At 36.2% G+C, this 16,339-nt stretch overlaps 1 protein-coding gene across 2 annotated transcripts in view; it reads left to right on the top strand.

The window, feature by feature from the left end:
* The window catches only part of LOC125819397 (uncharacterized), a 39,079-nt gene extending 37,515 nt beyond the window's left edge, over positions 1–1,564 (top strand). For both annotated transcript variants that reach the window (XM_049498840.1, XM_049498833.1), the window contains one exon: positions 1,261–1,564. In XM_049498840.1, the coding sequence (XP_049354797.1) occupies positions 1,261–1,404 (144 nt within the window). In that variant the 3' untranslated portion in view covers positions 1,405–1,564. The remainder of the gene's footprint in view (positions 1–1,260) is intronic.
* Positions 1,565–16,339: the final 14,775 nt, after the last annotated feature.

Raw genomic sequence — 16,339 nt, 5'->3', positions numbered from 1 at the left:
ATAGAGTAATCTCAAAGATAAAAAGTTAGAAGTGCACTAGTCTCTTACGAGCAGGACGAGAAGTATTGCTCAAAACAGTGATTGAATCAATTCCAACTTATGTGATGAATATGTTCTTGATTCGCAGTAATATATGAGAACCTGTTGAAAGAGCCATGAATGGAATTTTGTGGAAACTGGGAAAGAGGAAAAATCGAGGGATAGGGTGGATGTCTTGACATAAAGTTTGTGTCGGCAAGGAGGATGGGGGTTTGGGGTTTCTAAAGTAGTAAGAAACATTACCCAAATTTAGGACCAATCGTCCATCAAAACAAATTCAAAAAATTGCGGGATCTTCTCCGCCAACTTGCCAAAAATAGTTTTCCCCGATTTTCAGATCTTTTATATCAGCTAAACCATTGCAATTGTGAAACCGTCTTCACAATTGTGATGCCGCAACTGCGGACTTCCCATCGCGAAAGCGAAGACCCACTGGATGGACCCTTTTGCAATTGCTACCTTGGCGCTCGCAAATGCATACAATCAACCATTGATTAACTGTCACAATTGTAATCCCTAACTTGCTTTTGCAGAGGTCTAGCCTAGAGCCTCACTATGCATAGGCGAGCCTTTGGCCGCAAATGTGATGCACCAGTTGACATCAATATCAGTTGTTCTGCAACAACTACATTCTTCATCCAAACTCCTTGAGTCCCAAATTCTCGTATGCCAACCAGTCCAAAAACATGATATACCTAACCGAAGCTCCAAATAACACAACAGCACACAAACTCAAAAAGAGGGGTTAGGTTTTTTATTTTTCATTTAAGCCTTCTAAATTAAGATCGATTTCCAAAACATCCGTGAGCCATTGGGGTCTTAACCCAAACTATCCCACTAAGTCCAAACAGGTAAAACCAAGCTATCTAGAATATTAAAGCATGAACTAAAGTACTATTGCTCAAAACGGAGGTTTGTTACTTTCAGGCTGCACTTGCCTATATCAGCCACCCTTGTGGCAGGAGTGCATTATGGGGCAGACCTGGAGGATGACCCCTCTCCCTCTCTGACTTCTATTTGACATCTTTTAGATATTTTGACACAATAACCCTTTTCCAACATATACCAAACACTTCAATTACCTCATGTGGCTTCCTCAATGAATCGAGGATTCTTTAAACACGCCCGTACACTCATAAAATTTAATCCTAATTTATTTTTAAAAATTTATGGACTTTACATTGATTTTATCATGTGTTTGTTGCTTTCCTTATCATGCAGACAAACAGTTCTGAGGCCATTAAGATTGATGTGGCTGTAGTGGACCAGTATCTGACAGAGTCTGCTGCTAAATTGAAAGCCCTTTTTCCAGATTGGGTGGATGTGACTGCATTCTCTAGTTTTATATCTACCTATGTTTTCTGAGTTGTTCAAAGGGCAGAGCCTCGTTAATTCTTTATTACCAAAAATATGGTTTGTGTAGTAGACCTTTTAAATTACTAGACTTCCTTTCTTTTTTCTTTTAATAAACTTATTGGCAATGTGTTGGAGTCAATTCCTTAAATGGTAACTGAACTTGTAGTAATATCTTATTAAAGTAGCTTCAATTTTTTTTTTATATGCTCATCAAATATGAATATATTTCCAACAAGGTGCAGAAGGTAATGGAAAAGTTGATTTTTTAATGGAAGTTTGTACATGTATCTTTTCCAGATTCGTTGTTAGATCCAATACTTAATATTAACCCATTGTATAAAATTAATTTGACCCATTTCGAATAGGTCTTTAGTAAAATAAATTGTATTCATGTAAATTGGATGTGCCATTCTCGTTAAAAAATTGTACATGTATCTTTTATTTTTAATGGGAGATTATACATTTTAGGTTTTCTTTTCTGAGGGGCTTAAAATTCAATCTAATAATAAAATTCAGATATGCAAGATTGATACTAATTATGTTATTTTTATGTTTTTCTTTTTAGCTAATTTTTATTTTCATGTATGAACTTAAATACCAATTATTATTTTTAATTGCAAACTTGAGATTAGTGTGTAGTCAACAAAATATATAGGAGAAGATAGTTCTGATTTTTCATGAAAAAAATTGTGTTAGATTACACCATTTTTTTGTAGTTACATGATATAATTTATTAGTGGTAATTAGGGTTGTTCATGGTTATGGTTAAAAACCAAAACGAACCGTAATTCGAACCAAACCGATTAAAAAAATTTGATATTTGATTTGGTTAGGTTTGGTTTTAAATTTTGGAAACCGGTGCTATTTGGTTTGGTTATGGTTTTACTAAAAAACAACCACAAAAATAACCAAATCGAACCGACAAATTAGATATATTAATTTTATAATTATTTATATATTATTCATAAATAAAATATAAATTTTTTGTTAAGTTTTAATTAACTTAAGACTTTAACTTTACCATTTTCTCAAGCCCAACACTTAAATTTTAGTTCAACTATTATTACTTTCTTAAGTCCAAGTCCAATAAAATCCTTTATTTTAGTCATTACGTACCATGCCTCACATAAGATAGTTACATTTTCTCTTAATTGAAACACTTTGTTTGTGTAATAATAACTCTAGTATTTCTTAATTGCTTAATTGAACCGACAATAGCTTTTATGTGGATTGTTCATGTTCTAGTTGTTTGTGTCTATCGAGATACATATGTCCTTAATTTTTTTTATTACTTTCAAACCAAAAAAAACCAGAAAAACTGAACCAAACCGACAGTTATGTTTCTCGTTTGGTTTGGTTTGGTTTTAGAAATTAAAAAAACCGACTAGACTGGTTTGGTTTTGGTTTTAACCAATAATCGATCCATACTGAACCATGAACACCCCCAGTGGTAATGATGGAGGCAATGTGCAGGTACAACATCAAAGACAACAACTTTTCAATGAGTGTGTGGAGAACTAGGGGACTAAGGCGGAGATAAGAAATTGCGGCTCACGAAGGTGAAAGAGGGAAAGGTTCGAAACTTGAATCAAGTAACGTGTATCAAAGATGAAGAAGACAAGATGTTGGTGGAAAAAACCTTCATTAAACGAAGATGGTAACCTTACTTCCACAAACTATTGACTGAAGAATGAGATAGAGATGTCATGCTGGATGATTTGGAGCACTTTGTGAGACATAAAAAATTTGGGTATTGTAGGTGTATTACAGTTGGCGAAGTTAAGCTTTCTATTAGTAGGATGAGAAGGGAAGATCAAACCGACTATATGAGGCTTCATTGGAGTTTTGGAAGATCACAAACATGGTAGGTATGAAGTGTCTAACTAACTGATTTGCTTAATGTCATTTTGAGATGAAAAAGACCCAAACAATGACGTGGAGTATAATGGTTCTATTGTACAAGACGAGGGTATTATTCAAAATTGTAACAATTATAGGGGTATCAAGTTGCTAGACACACTATGAAAGTATGTGAGAGAGTGATGGATAGGAGGTGAGAAGGGGTGTATCCATCTGTAACAACCCGGATATTTGTAAGTTGAACTAGTGCGTTCTAGAGCCTTTCGTAAGAGTTTTGGAGTGATGTATGAGGGTTAAAATCACAAGAAATGGTTTCCGTACTTAGAATAAGGGTTATAGGGGTTAAACGTCCGGGTACGATCCCCCAAGGACTACCCAAGGGGTCCTTGAGGGGAACCCCAAAGCAGCCCCTAAAACTACCAATTTGCAGCAACCCATGATTGTCATCTACTGGCCGTGGTTGGATCCACGCCCCATGGGTTGGGGTCGTGGGTCAAGGCTTGTTAAGGCCTGCAACATTTAGCCTCAGTACCTATCCACGAATCCCCTTTGATGCCCCGTGAACCCATCCACGATCCGTGGATGGGTGGTCCGTAGGTGGTGATAGTTTTTGAGTTTTAGTTTTAAGTTAGGGGTTTAGGAATTGATTAGTTATTTAATTAGGGGTTAAGGTAGGTCAGTTAATTAGTTAATTTACCACCAATTTAAGTCTAATAAGACCCTAAACTAAGTCATTAAGTCATTATAACCCAAGACCCCAAATCAAAACCCAAATACTTTCCCTCCCAAAATCTTCTCTCTAGACTCCATTGAAGAACAAAGGAAGAGATTAAGCTAGAGCTTCAAGAAGAGGGATTTTTCATATGAATTTGATGGGATTCTAAGTCTAAGGTATGGATGCTTTTCATTCTTGGTTAGCTATCACCAAGAAGCCCCTTCAACTATGTTTCCAAATTTCCCAATTCTAGGGTTTTTCAAATCTAGTCATGGGTCTTCTTTCAAAATGAATTTAATTGTTTAATTAAAGTTTATTATGATTGATTATGATGATTTATGATTGGATTAATGGAGTATTGATGGATTTTGATGAAAATCTCCCCTTGGACCCATGATTTCCCCTTCCTCCTAAATTGTGAACTAGGGTATGACTTGATTGATCATGTAAGCTTGTCAATTGATGGTGTTTATATTATTAAGTTGTTGAATCATGAAATTACCCTATCTAACTTGGTATTTCTAGAAGTTAGGGTTGAATCTTGGTTCTTAGCCTTGAAGGGCAAATTGAGGGGTTAGATGTGAACCTTTAAGATTGATGACTGCTCCTTTCATCGCCTTTTTGATCCTCTTCCTTCAGGGCTTTGCATACCGGAACAAAGGGCGGAGTCTATCCTTTCGGCGAATCGCCAAAGATGCTTGGCAATGCTCAGGCTGTAGCTTCTTCGTTCTTTCCAGCCTTTTTGTTCCTTTTTGCGCCTAAGTGTCCATGCTTCCCCTAAAACTTCAAATACCTGAAACTTAAGAGTTTTCATCATATATTGCGACAAAATAAGCATTCGAGGATACTATTTCTATCAAAATAAAGCCCTAAATGAGTCCAATTTGTGGACTCATTAGTGGTCACCGATCCATTCGGTGACTCGCCGAGTGGATACTTACCTCGCCAAGTTTTACTGGACCTCCAGTTAAACTAGGGGTCCAAACGGCGGACTAGATCACAATCACCAACCAGGTCGGCGATTTGCCAATAATTTCTTGGGCACACCGAGTTTTACAGACTCCACTTTGAAGTTGTCTTTAGTCTAATGGCGGTCTAAGTCGAGGTCGCTGACTTCTTCGGCGATACGCCGACTGGACCTTTGGCTTGCCCATTTACACTTTTCACTCACTTTCCATACTTTGACCTACGCAAACAACATACCATTATTTCTTAAAGCAAAAATAAAGCGGTGAAATCTTGGGTTGCCTCCCAAGAAGCGCCTTATTTAACGTCGTGGCACGACGCAACTCCTCACTCAAGTTTCATTAGTGAGGTTTGCCTCATTTTCATGAGGCCACCCCTCTTTTGGCTCTGGGTAGAGAGAAGATAACCTTGGTCCATTTGGTACCCATAGTTACCATTCATGCTCATCTTTTTTGTTTCAATACACAAACAAGCAAAACAAAACTAAAAATTAAGTAAGTAAAACTACAACTAAGAAGAACAAAACTCCTACTTATCTGAGAATTATCAAATAACACCACTCCCCGGCAGCGGCGCCATTTTGATTTTTGCGTAATCAAGACACAACTTCCAATGCAAGTGTCTACGATCGTACAATAGTTTAGTAACCCAACCAAGGGTTGGGATCGTTCCCAAGAGAGTGGTTTTGAGAATAAACTTAGTTCTAACTATTCGTAGCTAAAAACATTAACGATTAAAAACATTGTAAATTAAAGGGGGACACAAGAGTGTCAATTAACAATGGGGGTTTTGTCACTAGTAAGTAAAAACAGCAAAATAAACAAGGGTTTCTAGTAATGAGAGGGGATCCTTGGGATGTGACAGGAATACGGGTTAAGCTAGATTATTGGGTACATGCTTTCGATAGAAGATTCATAGAATAATTGTGAATAGGCTAAACTTTAAGGGGGATAGACTCTCTCTAGAGCAACTTACCCCGTTTCAAATGCGTTCCTCTCGGACACCTACTTGCCGCATGAAGACCAGCCTACACCTTAACCCACTCACTCTCTTGAGCTGAGTGTGTGGACATGGGACTAGGGTTCACTCTCTCGAGCTGAACCTCATGTCAACCCACTTGCACCGACCATCAATTTAGTAGTTTTAGTTTTACGATCTCTCTCTCTCGAGCAAGCCGAAAAGCACATAAATAAACTTGTATTTGCAACTACAAATTCATTAAATTCATCCAGAACTACTAAACGAAATCACAATCAAACTACGATTAAACTATCAGCAAGCAAGACCCAACAATTATCTTAACCCATATTCGTGATAACGTTCAAATATACCTCTTGAAAAGAAATATAAACGATCGTATGCAATATATTTACCCAACTATGAGTCGAGGTCGATCCCACAGAGAATATGGAAGAATATTGTCAATAGTAAATATTGAACTCGATAGTCGTTATAAAAATGGGGGATTTAAATTGAAATAAAATAAAATAAAATAAAATAAAAACAATAAAAAGATAGCTTTGAACTAAGTATTTATTTATATTCAGATTATTAAAAGTAACTAGGAATGTGTTCCCCATAAGCTCATAACGCGGTAATCCTAATAATAGTAATCCTTTTCTAGTGTATTACATGCAAAGTGATAAGTTAGGTATCTCTAAATCCTTGGTCCGGCATCTAGAGAATTTCACCCCGCACCTTGGTCCGGCTACGTGTGTATAATTTACTAACCCTTACCTTTACCTCATATTAGACATCATAATCGATGTTTGGCTTAGTTATTACTTCGCACCAATCGACACTAGCCTATTAGATAGTATCACACTAAATCTATGTTGATAATTCTTTTCTTGTTGATTACCTCCTTGGTCCGGCAAGTAGCAACAAGGCGAGTTCTAACGCGTGCACTCGTTAAAAAGACTTCTAAACGAAAGAATTATCAATGCATGCAAGACACTATTCAAGAATTGCTTAGTTATTATTCATACTTTGTTAATCGCTTATGGTTCCTACAACCCTAGTTATGAAAGTTAGCTACTCATTATCTCAAAAACACAATCAAAATTTATTAAAATAAATATGCTTGTGTTAATCATAAAAATTTAAGAACAATAGCTAAACTATCTTTTATTAATCACGAATACAAATAAATAATAAAGGAGAAGAAAGAATAAACCACAATTCTCCGGCCTTCACGGCGGCTCTTCCAAAGTTCCTAAGCTAGAAGAAAATTTATATTGTGTTTTGTATCTTGGTTCTTGGCCTCCCTAATAATTTTTTCCATGCCCTATTTATAGATGTAGGAAACCCTAAATAAAATAATTGAGTCCAAACAAATTAGGAAATCAAAACCCGAAAGGAATTGGATTCCTTTTTCTCGGCATGTAGCTTCCAATTTTGTGCGTGTAACTTCTTTGATGTTGCTGCCTGATACGTGGACCAGTAGGTAAGTTTTTCTTTCCTTATTTGCATATAAATTATATTAATATTATATTAACTTATTTCCATTAAGCTGTCTGCTTGATTTCCTTCTTCAACTTTCCATCTTTAATTCGTTTTAGCTCCAAACATCTCCAATTTTCCATCAATTTAATCCTACAAATAAAATACACAATTTAGCACAATCCATAAAATTTATGCTCATAAAGGACAAATATAAATACTAAATGTGAGGCAAATAATGATTAAAAATATGTATTTTGACCTCACATCAACACCCCACACTTAAACTTTTGTTCGTCCTCGAGCAAACATTAAAGCTCATCCCCAAAAAAAATCATACTAGCAATGTCAGCACTTTGGTTATTACAAACAATTAGGCCATATACCATTTTCAAAACATCACATAGATTTCTCAATCATTATGCAAGACATCCAAATAAACAACAAACTTCTAACCTCCTAACCTTAAGGAAGGACTTTGAACTCATCAAATTTTAAGCTTGCTCACTTACTCTCATCAAAGAAAGTTAATAAAATCACCAATCTATCATGAAACAAGTGCCCTCACAAGAAGAAATAGTCCACACACTCAAATCAAAATATTAAATATAAATTAAGGACTTCGCATCAAAGAACACTCTCACACTCACAATGAAAATTCACATGTATGCACAAAGAACCATATGCTTGCCCATTATGTACATCTCCACTAATTAAGCATGCTTGAATAGAATCAAATAGGACTTTAACGGGTTGTAATGTAGGCTAGGGGACGGGTAGGAAAACTATATAATAGTGACTTACACTTCCTTAAGCACTTTGCAATTTTAGACTTCATCACCCATTAATTTCTTCTCTTTATTTTCAGCCCTCTCTTCAACAATTATTTCACAAGTAATTCTCATCTCAAGAATGATTCAATCTTTTCCTTCTTCTTTTTTTTTTCTTTTTTTTTTATAGTTTTCCTTCATAATAGCCACCCTCAACTTACGTATTTTACATGCGTTAAGGTGCACGATGTCCTTGGAAGGACCAGGGCCATCATCAAGGTAACTTCTTTTTTTTTTCATGTTACATTCTTTCAAAGAGGGCTTTTAAACACTTTGTAGCTATCATTGATTACCTTTTCACTCAACCATCCCTTCTTTTTTTTCCGAATTGATAATTGAAATAAGTCTATGCTATAATGCTCAGGGAAGCAAGGTGCAAAAACTAGGGATTCAACAAAATAGTCAAGGGTAAAATATGGCTACCAACAAAAGGCTACAGGCTCAAAAAGGCTAACTAGTGATAAAATATCTGAAAAGGCTAAATTTTACCAGACAAATCAAAGAAAGCCTATTATCATATCCTAAACAAAGCAACACTTTTTATTTCGCTTCAATAACATGCAGGGCAAGTTCTAGACTAAGATGCAAAACATGGAATAAACAAAATCTCACCACACTTGGCACAAGTATCAATCAAGATGGATCAATTCCACTTCTAAGAGAGACAGGATCATAACAAACTACAAAATAAGTTATATACAAAGTCACAACCATGAACTTAGATGTCAAAGAGTCTGTAATTTTTTTTTATCAAGCATTCACAAGAAAGTACTTCTCAAAATTAGGCCCAAACAGTAAGTATCACATAACTCAAAAGGATCTTTTCTTTTCTCTCCAAAAAAAAATTAAAACAAAAATAAAATTTATTCCTAAAAAATAAAAGACACTCGGTTCAAAGGGACTATCCTCGGGAAAAGAACCGAAAACAAAAGCCAAGGAACCCATCCTAATAAAAAAAAGACTCAATAAAGCAGTAAAAACTAGGAATTTATTCCTCCACCCCACACTTAAAAAGATGCTATGTCCCCAAAGCATTAAATAAAATTTAAAACAAGGGTTAGAAAAACTCCCTGAGGTCTCATGACCTAGCTAGTAGCATGTCCTCTTTATTTTCATCAAGGGTTGAACACACCCCACAATTAAGCTCAAACATGTTCCTTGGCTCAGACTTACCCTAATCTGCAAAAACAAGAAAAGAAAAAAAAATGATAGTAATAAAATAAAATAAGAAGTTAAACTACTAATTGGGTTGCCTCCCAATAAGTGCTTAATTTAACGTCGCGGCACGACACCATCAATTTTACTATTTTTCCTTCCACTTTGAAGATATGAATTGCACCCCCAATTTTGAATCAATTTTTCTATTACGGTCAAGAGGTGGTGGTATAAAAATAAAGGTCCCAAGCAATAGATATTGCATTATGCACTTCTTGGATCCTAAGTGAGGAATGTAATTCTCCGATCTTGGAACAATAAATTCAAGAATATAGACACATTGTTCCTCCTCAATACACTCTTCTATAGGCTCAGATGGCTCGATTAATTTCTCATCATCTAAACATAATGTAGAAAAATGATTGGAATAAGGTCCAATGCACCCTACCTTATGAATTGCATTATTTTTTACATCCTCATATTTACACATACTAGAGTTTTTAAAAATAATATTATCTACTTCATTACATAACTCTAGTGCACTCTTCTCAACAGTGACAACATCAATAACAGTATAATCAAGCAATTGACCCTCCACTCTTAGCTCTTCAAGTTGACTTATAAGTATTTTTTCTTCCTCACACATATTATTACTAAATTGTTGGGTTTCATATGATTTAATCTTTGCACTCAACTCAATATCTAAATAATAGAGATCAAATTCAAATTTATATTCAGAATTGCGCTTACATATTGATTTATAGCAAAGTATTAACAAATCTTCCATGTCCCCATACAACTCATCTAATTGATCAAAAAAGACTAACTTATACGAACCCATAAAATCAGAAGGGCAAGAATTGCAAGAACACTTTTCACAACATATTTTTTCAGATGACATCTCAAGAAGAGTAAAAGAAATATGATAATAATAATAAAAAAAATAAAATTTTAAACTAATCCTAAGAAACAAAAAAGACTACAAGTCAAAATAAATACTAAAGAAAATTTCTAAGCCATATTCCCCGGCAGCGGCGCCATTTTTGATAACGTTCAAATATACCTCTTGAAAAGAAATATAAACGATCGTATGCAATATATTTACCCAACTATGAGTCGAGGTCGATCCCACAGAGAATATGGAAGAATATTGTCAATAGTAAATATTGAACTCGATAGTCGTTATAAAAATGGGGGATTTAAATTGAAATAAAATAAAATAAAATAAAAACAATAAAAAGATAGCTTTGAACTAAGTATTTATTTATATTCCGATTATTAAAAGTAACTAGGAATGTGTTCCCCATAAGCTCATAACGCGGTAATCCTAATAATAGTAATCCTTTTCTAGTGTATTACATGCAAAGTGATAAGTTAGGTATCTCTAAATCCTTGGTCCGGCATCTAGAGAATTTCACCCCGCACCTTGGTCCGGCTACGTGTGTATAATTTACTAACCCTTACCTTTACCTCATATTAGACATCATAATCGATGTTTGGCTTAGTTATTACTTCGCACCAATCGACACTAGCCTATTAGATAGTATCACACTAAATCTATGTTGATAATTCTTTTCTTGTTGATTACCTCCTTGGTCCGGCAAGTAGCAACAAGGCGAGTTCTAACGCGTGCACTCGTTAAAAAGACTTCTAAACGAAAGAATTATCAATGCATGCAAGACACTATTCAAGAATTTCTTAGTTATTATTCATACTTTGTTAATCGCTTATGGTTCCCACAACCCTAGTTATGAAAGTTAGCTACTCATTATCTCAAAAACACAATCAAAATTTATTAAAATAAATATGCTTGTGTTAATCATAAAAATTTAAGAACAATAGCTAAACTATCTTTTATTAATCACGAATACAAATAAATAATAAAGGAGAAGAAAGAATAAACCACAATTCTCCGGCCTTCACGGCGGCTCTTCCAAAGTTCCTAAGCTAGAAGAAAATTTATATTGTGTTTTGTATCTTGGTTCTTGGCCTCCCTAATAATTTTTTCCATGCCCTATTTATAGATGTAGGAAACCCTAAATAAAATAATTGAGTCCAAACAAATTAGGAAATCAAAACCCGAAAGGAATTGGATTCCTTTTTCTCGGCATGTAGCTTCCAATTTTGTGCGTGTAACTTCTTTGATGTTGCTGCCTGATACGTGGACCAGCAGGTAAGTTTTTCTTTCCTTATTTGCATATAAATTATATTAATATTATATTAACTTATTTCCATTAAGCTGTCTGCTTGATTTCCTTCTTCAACTTTCCATCTTTAATTCGTTTTAGCTCCAAACATCTCCAATTTTCCATCAATTTAATCCTACAAATAAAATACACAATTTAGCACAATCCATAAAATTTATGCTTATAAAGGACAAATATAAATACTAAATGTGAGGCAAATAATGATTAAAAATATGTATTTTGACCTCACATCAATTCGCTAAATCACACCCCAAGAATTGGGGTTTTTAGCCACACATATATAAGAGATAGAAAATTATACCAAAATGAGCTTGCATTGAAATGGGTATGAAAATTTAAGTCTTGTTATAAGCCAAGAATGAAGAATCCAAGAGACCCAAATCCAAATCTTGAAAATGAAACCCTTTGGATCTTCAAGTCTTCAAAACCCTCTCAAATTTAGAGCAAAAAAATCAAAAAGTACTATTCTATACGAAAATTATAATAATTGTTCCACTCTTAAAACTACAACTCTAACTAGTATTTATAGTTTTCACAAATTTGTGCTGCAATGGATTATTTGACGTCGTTAGTCGGAATCGCTGATCAACTCGGCGAGTCGCCCTTTGGTGTAGTTCATCACCCTCTTGCACCAACCTTCAGCATCGTGTGCTCTGGGTCATTGGGAGGCATGTTACTGCTTCGCAGAACTTCTCAGCGATGCGCCGACTGCTCCCTTTTTTGCCGACTTGATCCTTTCCTTCAGGGCTCAGCACACTGGAACAAAAGGCAAAGTAAGACCCTTCGGCGACTCGCCAAGTGGACTCGGCGATCCTCAGGTCTTCATTTCTTCATTCTTTTCAGCCTTTTCGTTCCTTTTTGTGACGTAGTGTCCATGCTTTCCTTCAAACTTGAAATACCAGAAACTTAAGGGTTTTCATCAGATATTGAGGTAAAATAAGCATTTGAGGACACAATTTCTATTAAAATATAGCCTTAAATGAGTCCAATTTGTGGACTCATCACTTGCCCCGACCTTAGAATTGAAAGACATGGTGCTTAGAAAAGTCTGTATAAGTTTACTCCCATGAGGAAGATGAGGTTCTTGAGGGTAAAGTCATTGAATGTCTTTGATGTCCATGATTTATATTGGCTTAGAATACTCACCTTGAGAAGTGCTTTGAGTTTGGGAAGTTTAGTCCTAGTTTTGTAGGCTCATATGAAATCTTGAGTGAAGTTAGTAAGGTTGTGATGCAGGTTAGGGCTCATATAGTTCACATCAACGACCCACTAGATGAGGCAGTTATGGTGGTTGTTTAGGATCCGCACAATAGTTCCCAAGTCAAAGGTTTTGCTTTTGTTGTGGAGATATCGATTACATAATGTAATAGTGTCCTTTATAGTAGGGTCGGGTATGACCCTAATATAATTTTTTAGTTTAGACTAGATTACCGTCAGGTAGAGGTGGTAGAGCATCTAGTAGCGGTATTGCAACTCAATGGAGAGGGGATAGAGGTACTACCAAGGTTGGAGGTGGTAGAGGAGGTCCATTTTATGCTTTCTCAGGGTGACCCGAGGCAAAGACTTCTAATGTAGTTATTATAGATATGGTCCTTTTATGTTATCAATCTACGTCTATATTATTTGATCCAAGGTCTACATTCTTTTATGTGTGTGCCAATTTTGCTGCTAGATTTGATATGATGTGTTATAGAATGCTGCCTATTTATTTTTCGACACTCGTGGGTGAGCCCTTAGTGGTTGATCAAGTAGATCATGTCTTGTTTCTTTGGAAGGGTATTACACTTGGGTAGAATTAATCATTTTGGGATGGTAGACTATGATGTTATTTTGGGTATGGATTGGATTTCTCTTTATCATACTATTCTCGATTGTAATGCTAAGAATGTTACCTTAGCAATGTTAGGTGTTCCGAGGGTTAAGTAGAAGGTTTCTAGTTGTTCTTACCCTAGAAAGGTTATCTCCTTCATACATGCATAGAGATTGGTTCAGAGAGGGTGTTTGTACTACTTAGCCTTCATTCGGGACACTAGTGTTGAGCTATCTCTAATGGATTCTATTCCCATGGTTCAAGAGTTTCCTGATGTATTTCCTATTGATCTTCAGATGTTCCTCCCAATAGGGTATTACCTTTGCTATTGATTTGGAGCTGTGCACTAAGACTATTTCTATTCTTCCCTATCATATGGTTCCAACAAAGTTGAAGGATTAGTTGCAGAATTTGTTGAGTAAGGGGTTTATTCGCCCTAGTGTGTCATCTAGGGGTGCTCTGATATTTTTAGTGAAGAAGCAGGATGGGACGATGAGGATGTGTATTGACTACAAGCATTTGAACAAAGTAACAGTGAAGAAACAATATCTTCTTTCGCTTATTGATGACTTATTTGATAAACTTTGGGGAGAATCGTTGTTCTCTAAGATTGATTTGAGGTCCAGGTATCATCATTTGAAGATTAGCGCATCGGATGTCCCTAAGATAGTCTCTTGGACTAGGTATGGCCATTATGAATTCCTAGTGATGCCGTTTGGGTTGATTAATGCCTCTGTAGCGTTCATAGAGTTAATGACCGAGGTGTTTCAACCATACCTAGATTCTTTTGTTATTGTCTTCATCAATGATATTTTAGTGTACTCCAGGACTGAGGAGGACCATGTTCGACACTTGAGGATTGTACTTCAAAGGTTGAGGGAAGAGAAGTTGTATGCCAAGTTCTATAAGAGTGAGTGCTAGATTAATTTTGTGGCATTCTTGGGACACGTGGTGTACAAAAATGGTATTAGAGTGGATCTATTCAAGATTGAGGAAGTTAGAGGTTAGATGCAACCTACTTCTCCTACCAAGATTTGGAGTTTTTTGGGATTGGCAGGATATTATCGATGGTTTGTTTAGATTTTATCTACTATCACAACTCTGTTGACCATATTGACTCGATAGTGTGGGTTTTTAGTGGTCCGATGAGTGTGAGGAGAAATTTTGAAATCTCAAGACTTTGTTGACTTTGACTCCTATGTTAACTCTACTTATGGAGGGTGTGGACTTTAATGTTTATTGTGATGTTTCAGGAGTCGGTTTGGGTGGTGCATTGATGCAGAAGGAGCAGGTGATTGCTTATGCTTCTAGGTAGTTGAAGACTCATGTGAAGAACTACCCTACTCATGATTTTGAGTTGGCAGTCATAGTGTTTGCGCTTGAGTTATGGCATCACTATTTGTATGGGGTGCATTGTGAGATCTTCACCAATCGCCAGAGTCTTCAATACATCTTCAGTTAGAGGGAAATAAACTTGAGGCAGCGTAGATGTCTTGAGTTTCTTAAGGACTATGATGTGACCATTCTATATCATCCTGGGGAGGCCAATGTGGCTGTTAAAGCTTTGAGTAGGAAGACTCCTAGCATGGAGAGTCTTGTCGCGCTCAGTATTGAGGAAAGACTATTGGCTAAAGATGTTCAATGATTAGCTAATAGTCTTGTCTAGTTGTAGATTTCAGAGAAGAATGGTGGTATGATTTGCTTTATTGAGGCTCAGTCTTCCTTAGTCTAGCAGATTTGTGAGCACCAATTGGTTGATGATGAAAAGTTGTGTCTTATTTGAGACAAAGTGTTAAGCGGTGAAGCCAAGGAGGTTTTCCTTGATTCTGATGGAGTCTTGAGGATCGGAGGCATAACTTATGTGCCCTATATGGGCGAGTTGAATAGATTGATTCTTCAGGAGGTCCATAGTTCTCGATATTCCATTCATATGGGAGTGGCGAAGATGTATCATGATCTGATTCAGCATTACTGGTGATGTGGCATAAAGAGAGATATTGCAGACTTTGTTTCTACGTGTTTGACTTGGCAACATGTCAAATGTTAGCATCAGTGGCCCGGGGGTATATCTCAGAGGATGTCTATTACTACTTGGAAGTGGGAGCAGATCACTATGAACTTTGTTGTAGGGTTGCCTACCATAGTGGGGGGTTATGACTCTATTTAGGTTGTTGTTGACAGGCTATCCAAGTTTGTCGACTTCATTCTGATTTGGATGAAGTATATGGCATAGAAGTTAGCCGAGCTTATATCAATTATATTGTGTGACTACATGGAATCCTGGTTTCTATTCTTTCCGATCAAGGTTTATTGTTCAATTCGCATTTCATAAAGGCATTACAACATAGTTTGGATAGTCGGTTAGATATGAGTATAGCTTTTCACTCTCAAACAGATGGCCAGTACGAGTGAACGATTAGGTGTTTGAGGACATACTTCGAGCTTGTGTGATCGATTTAGGTGCTATATGGGATCGACATTTGCCCTTAGCAGATTTTGCCTTCAATAATAGCCCCATTTGAGGTATCGTATGGCAGACAATGTAGATCTCCGGTTGATTGGTTTGATTCGGTGGAGATGGACTCTTTGGATACAAACTTGGCAAAAGATGATATGGAGCAGGTCCGTATAATTCAGGATAGACTGTAGATAGCCTAGAGTCTATAAAAGAGTTATGCAGACCGGTGAGTTCGTGTCCTAGTGTTTATGGAGGATGATTATGTTTGGCTCTGAGTATCACCTATGAAGGGTGTAATAAGGTTTGGGAATAATGGAATTCTTATCCCTAGATTCATTGGACCTTTTAATATTTTGAGTCAAGTAGGAGAGGTGGCCTATAAGTTGGTCTTGCCACCTAGTTTGTCGACTGTTAATCCTGTATTTCATGTCTCCATGATTCAGAAGTATGTGTCGGATGAGTCTCATGTGCTTTCTCTTGATTCAGTTGAGTTGGGTCTAG

This window comes from Solanum verrucosum, unplaced genomic scaffold, assembly GCF_900185275.1.
Source record: "Solanum verrucosum unplaced genomic scaffold, falcon-dt-bn FXZP01000318.1, whole genome shotgun sequence".
Classification (NCBI taxonomy): domain Eukaryota; kingdom Viridiplantae; phylum Streptophyta; class Magnoliopsida; order Solanales; family Solanaceae; genus Solanum; species Solanum verrucosum.
The sequence above is the reverse complement of the archived record's forward strand: the minus strand, read 5'-3'. Positions and strand labels throughout refer to the sequence as shown.